Here is a 6,000-nt window from a genome sequence, read left to right as displayed (position 1 = left end):
ATCAGGAGTCGTATCCCTGACTTTTAACAGTTAAAACATGAAGTTTCTGGCTTGAGCAGAAACTGGAAAGTTAAGTTTTGATTCCAAACAAATAGCATATAAAGAGGGCTGAGTTCCAGATGAAAAGCAAAAGCAAAAGTCCTACATAACTGGGCACTGGTAGGATTCTCATGAAACTAAAGATCTATTCTGCTGCTGATCCTGTTTAAGCTCTCTTGGGACTGAATTCCTTCACAGGGGAGAACTCTTCCTTAATCGCAATACCTCCCATATGAAATCCTCATCAACATGTGCCCCAAACAACTCACACTGGGACTTCAACATTTATAAACCATATCCCTTACCCTAACCCTCATCTTAACTGTGGGCTGACCTTAGCCAAACACCCCAAGGTACGGCCAAGATGGAAGAGTTCTCAGGGGACAATTCTTTGTGATGCACAAACCTGCCCTTGGTATCTCTTCTGCAGCGCCACCTTCACCTTTGTCTCTGTTCTAATCCTAACCCTTAAAGTGGCCAGGTAGCCCTTAAACCCAGAAAACCCAAACCCTAGCACAGATGAAAAAGTTCTCAGGAGAAAACTGGTTTGGCAGCCCACACCTTCCCTTGCCAGCCTGTCTGCAGCCCCACTTCATCTAGATTCCTAGCCTTTGTCTCTCTTCCAACCTTAATGGTCGAAGCGCATAGACCTTTAACAGCAGACAGCCCCAGATGTGGCCCAGATAAAAAAGTCCCTACAGAATTCCTTCTACAGCCCCACTCCAGCTAGACCCCTAGGAACTGTCCTTTCCGCACCCTAAATGTGCCCAGGGCCTTAAACCCAGGTAAACCCAAACATGGCCCTGATTGAAGTCTTTGAGGGCAATTGTTCTGCAGACCTAAACATCCCTAGGCAGGCCCTTTGCAGCCCCACCACAAATACACCCCTAGCAACTGTCTCTCTCCTAACCCTAAAATTGCCCAGGACCCATTCTGTAGCCCAAACCTTCCCTTGGCAGATTCTCTGCAGTCCCACTCCACACCCCCCCCTAGGCTTTGTCTCCCTCTACCCCCAGCCTTAACCCAAGCCATGTGCTGAGCCTTACCCTAAGACCTTAAATAAATAATAGCAATCATAATAAAATAATAATAAAAATTAAAAAATTGTTAAGGGAAATTTCTTTGTGGCTAAGCTTTCCTTTGACACTATCTTTGCAGCTGCACTCCATACATGCCACTAGGGTCTGTCTCTCATAAATGTAATGCTAGCCATAGCCATGGGCTGACCCTTATACAAGGATCCCAAGCCATGGCCAAGATGATGAAGTCCTGAGGGAAGGGGTTTTTTTGCAGCCCAAACCTTCCCTTGCCAGTCCATTTGCAGTCCCACTTCACCTGGGCCTCTGCACTTCGTCTCTTTCTCATCAATTAAGTCTATCTATGAACAGCCAGGGCCTTAAGCCATGACAACTCCAGCTGTGGCCTCCTCTCAGCTGAGCAAGCTGCCAGGCAAGCAGCTCACAGCTGAGCAAGCCCTCAGCTTACCCTTTCCGTCTCAAAGATGGAGGCTTCAACAGTGCATCTGTGTGTGCACAAACTCACAGTTTCACTACCTACTCAATGCTGAGAGTTCACTTATGGTAACTGTCCTTCTCCAGAGGAAGGAATCAAATCTTGATTTGGCTCCTATCTTCTGGACTCCTGGATCTTCAGGGTGCAAGCATTTTAGCCCATTCTTGACTTTGGATTTTTCCTAGCATGCCTACAATCTCTGGTGGCCAAACCCTAACCTATTTATTCAAATGCTGTCTTTCTGACACGCTTCTGAACAGTAGTTTAGTTACAGTCGGTCAGCAACTTTGGAAAGCAAAACAGCTGCGCTGTCCTGTCTATCTTTTGGCCTTAGCCAGAACTGGTTGCCAGTGGAGCACTGTGAGCTGTAACCTCTGCCTTTTAGTACGTCGTCAGCACAGAGAGGCCGTCAGATCTTTGTCAGACAAGCCACTTGCAAATCATGACAGCTGGGGACAGAGAACAGGCAGGCCGTGAGGCCGGGCTTTCGGTTTCCGCCTTTACGATGCTCTTTGCAGCCCCCGCATACGGCCCGAGCCGGCACCTCCGCAGCCTGACAGCGCCGGGCGGCAAGGGGGCAGCCGGAGGCCGCAGGCCACGGGACCGCCCCGCAGCGAACAGGGCCGCCCGTGCCTCTCCGCACCGCCAGTACCCTCGGCGGGCAGCTGCCCCGGCCCGCGGCCTGCCCGCCGCCGGGGGGCCATGGACGCCGCCAGCCCGCCGGTGAGGTGACCGCCGGTAGCGCCCACCGGCCGCACCACCGCGCTGCGCCCCCGCCACAGGGCCGGGCCGAGCCGGGCCGGGCCGCTAGGGGGCAGGAGGGCCAAGTCGCAGCGGGGAAAAAGCGGCGCGAGCGCCTGGCGGGGCCGTCACTTCCTGCTGGTGCCTTCGTATCCGGGTGAGGGGGCAGCGCTCAGCTGGAGCGGTAGTTGCCCGCGTCCGGCCCGCGCTGCCGCCTCGGGGAGCCTGCGGAGCGCGGGGGGCTCCTCGGCGCCGCCTGCGGGCCCTCCCCGCCTGCCTCGGCTCGGGCCCTCCCCGCCTGCCTCGGCTTGGGCCCGGCGTGAGTTTGCCGGCGCAGCGGGGGTCCCCTGTTCCTGTCGGGAGAGGTACTGGGGGGGGGGTGTCGGTCGGGGCCCGAGGGGTCAGGGTGGTCGGTGGTCCTGGGCGCCTCCCGCTGGGCTGCCAGGGGCTGAGGCTGTGGGCTGGTGGGGCTCCGGTGGCCGCGGGAGCGGCCGTGCGCTTGGGCTTACCTACACGGGAGGTGTACCGGCACCTACTTGTGTGCTTCCCCCAAAAGCACACGCTTATTTGGAAAAAGTGCCCGCTGGGACAACTGTCCTGGAATTGTAAAGATTATGAAACTCTTTTTGGAGAGCCTGGCAGCTTCTGCCAGCGTAATCTCTACTGAAAGTCACGGTGAATGCTGTTATAACTCCTGTGAGACGGCCGTGTTACTGCACTGTTTTGTTTTGGTTTTGGGAAGGTAACTCCTCCGTTGCTTTTCTTTCTGGTATTTACAACTTAAAAGACTGAAACAGACGCGTTACTTGTGCAACTCAGTCTTGAATTCTGACGTACAGGTTTGTTACTGATGAACTACATCCATAAACTCCTCATGTACGCTCTATGTGATGCTGAGAGTGCCTGGGCTGCTTAGAGATTAATGAGGTGTGTTTACAGGTGTTACATTGCTTGTCTGTACTAGAAATGGAAAAGTTTAGACTGCGCATAAGTACCACTCAGATTAAATGTAAATGTCAGGTGACTTTCTTGTCATGCAATATGGGTTTGTTTCTTCAGCAGGATCAAAAGTAAACATCCCCAAAATAACTTTCACCAATACATAATACTTAAAATAAAAACCACATTCCACTGTAATATGTTACTTTTCCTTGAGATGAACACTGTTACATCTTGTGTCTTGTAATTTTTCTAAAATTAAACTTAAAATGAAAGAGAGCAAATAAAATTCACTTTTAAACATGAATAAAGTAAGTAGTAATTGTGAAACTTAAAAGTATGTAGTATTTTTATTTAGTTAGTATCTTCTCCTGAAAGGAGATAAAACTAGCCCACAATCACAATTCTTTTAAGCAATTTCTGGAAATAAATTGCAGATTATTTCAATTTTTAAACCAAGAGTTTAAAAGGTAACTAGTATTTCTTGTTGCCTAATTTCAATTTCTTTTTTTTTTTTAAGTAGGTGGGAGGATACATGTTCACTTCAAGTAGAAAGGAGAATGTTCCCAAATTCCTCCAACTTGGGTCGTCCATCCTTCCCTCCAAAGCAAAAGCAACAACAACAACAGCAGAGTGATTGCTTCAATAAGCTTCCTCTAAATACACCACCTACTCTTCTCCCTCACCAGCAAGTTACTGATACTCGGTTTAACTTTCAGAATGAAGCGTAAGTACAGTAAGGTTTGATAGTGGGGATTGGGTTCAAAAAGAGAGTTACAGTCTTTTGAAAGAAGTATTTCAGTTTATGGAGAATGTTTGTCACTGTTTTTAACATTAAACTGCATTAAGCTTTAAAAAAATAGGAAGGTGTCCTGTAAAACAGTTGTATAATTTCTGTTAGTGACCTGCAAGCTTTAATGTTCTCCTGCATTGTGCATAATGCATGGGATGCCATTGCACAGATGAGATTTAATAATCCACAGTTCAGTTTTAAAGATCTTCAATTGTATTTGTTTACTGAAGAAAACAGAGAGGAGATGAGAAAGGGAAGAACGTTTATCCTTGGGGCTAGATTTGGAGATACCCTAGTGTTCTTTAGGCTCTTAAATTTAACAGTACCTTAAGTTAACTTGTTTGCTAACCAATTCTTACACATGTGCTATGAAAAATGACCCTCTTCTATTTTTTTTTTAATGAAAAATATATTATATACTGAAATATCTTTTCATTTTGAGTAGAAAAGACAGATGTATTGCTTCTAAGAAAAAAGTGATGTGACTTGCTGAGTTTAATGTTTGCTTAAGAAAAACTACCAACCCATAAAAAGCATCTTAGTTATGATATGAATAACAGTTGCTGACTGTGGTCTTTCCAGGGCTCTTCTGAGTGGGAACCTTGCAACTATTCCAGCTGTTACACAGCAGCCAATGCCTAATGCAAATGACAGTCCAGCACATATGTCTGATGCCCCCATAGCCTTTCGAGGAAGAAAGTAAGTTCTTTGTGTGTGTGTGATTAATTCTGTTTCTAAAGTACCCATGGTGAAGCTTGTCTAATATAAATTTCTTGTGCAACTTAAATTTTGTTAGAAATTGCAATACTGAATAAAATGTTTTTTGATGAAACAGGCCATGTCATGACTCTTTAAAGCATTTATGTACCTGCTTTTGAGAATTTTAGTACTCATAAGTGACTTAGTATGTGTAGTTTTTCCTCTTCCAACAGCTGTAGCCTTACAGAACTGTGATTTTTACGTGCTTTATTTTAATACTATAATAGATCATAGTCTGTGTGTGCTTGACTATAAGAGGGTTTGTGGTAATTGAGTGTTCTCTTCCTGTTAATTTGTCAAGTTAAGAGTAAGACTGCACCCTCAATGTTTTATGGGAATGTGATGGTTTTCTGATGACATACTAGATGTTTCTCCTGATTTTCTTAATTATGTGGTGCTTTATTTTCCAAATACTAAGTGCTAAATTCAAGCATATGTAAGTTAAGTTCTTTTTTTTAAGGGGAATTTCATGGAAACATAGTTTTTCTACTTTTCAAAAAAGTAAACTTACTTTAATTGACATTAACTTCCTTTGTTGCTTTGGGTGCAACAGAAAGAGGAATTTCAGATTATTATTCTTTCAGAGGAATATATGGTTTTGTTTTCTTTTAACATTCTAGAAAAAAAAATCACTTATCATTTCAGAAATAGTAGTTGATATCTGTTATAATTCTGTGAATCAGCTGATAGGCAGGAAGATTCATGTAATCTGTCTTGAAAACTGTTTCCTATATGCTATTTCTTTTCCAGATTTAACAGATGAGAAAATAAGTGCAATTAAATATATGGTATTAAGTTATCGTTGAGTATATAATTATCATATTAACTAAAGAAGTTCCTGGTTTCATGCTGCATGCATGTTTTCCTCTTGACCAGTCTGGTTTATGGAAAGCTATGCTGTTTTAGGAGATTTTTAGTCAACTAGTTAATCCTTAGATCTTGAGTTGACTCTTCTTAAGGTATTTTTGCTGAACATGAGTTCATGCAAGTTATTCTCAGTCAAAATAGGCTGAAACAGCATTATGTTTTGATTTAATGTTACGTTATGAGTTCCTTTAAGATTGCAGTTAGGTAATGTTATCAGAACTTCTCTCAGACTTGAAAATTGAAATGATGACTTGAGGTCTCTTCAGCTGAATTTTTATTATTAATAATACTATCTGTCCACGTCCCCACATTACTTTGATGCCAGCTTTTCTGACTACAGGAAGTGACTG

At 44.4% G+C, this 6,000-nt stretch overlaps 1 protein-coding gene across 5 annotated transcripts in view; it reads left to right on the top strand.

Annotated features, from left to right (window-relative positions):
- Positions 1 to 2,473: 2,473 nt before the first annotated feature.
- Positions 2,474 to 6,000, top strand: part of TENT2 (terminal nucleotidyltransferase 2) — a 44,990-nt gene continuing 41,463 nt past the window's right edge. The window contains exons 1-4 of one of the 5 annotated variants that reach the window (XM_075019869.1): positions 2,544 to 2,657; positions 3,132 to 3,219; positions 3,755 to 3,958; positions 4,607 to 4,723. In XM_075019869.1, coding sequence (XP_074875970.1) covers positions 3,215 to 3,219; positions 3,755 to 3,958; positions 4,607 to 4,723 — 326 coding nt within the window. In that variant the 5' untranslated portion in view covers positions 2,544 to 2,657; positions 3,132 to 3,214. Of the gene's footprint in view, positions 2,658 to 3,131; positions 3,220 to 3,751; positions 3,959 to 4,606; positions 4,724 to 6,000 lie in introns of all 5 variants that reach the window. The other 4 variants (XM_075019868.1, XM_075019872.1, XM_075019870.1 and 1 more) reach the window with 4 other exon arrangements.

Source organism: Buteo buteo, chromosome Z (genome assembly GCF_964188355.1).
Source record: "Buteo buteo chromosome Z, bButBut1.hap1.1, whole genome shotgun sequence".
Lineage (NCBI taxonomy): Eukaryota > Metazoa > Chordata > Aves > Accipitriformes > Accipitridae > Buteo > Buteo buteo.
Note: the sequence above shows the minus strand (reverse complement) of the source record. Positions and strands in the feature narration are given on the sequence as shown.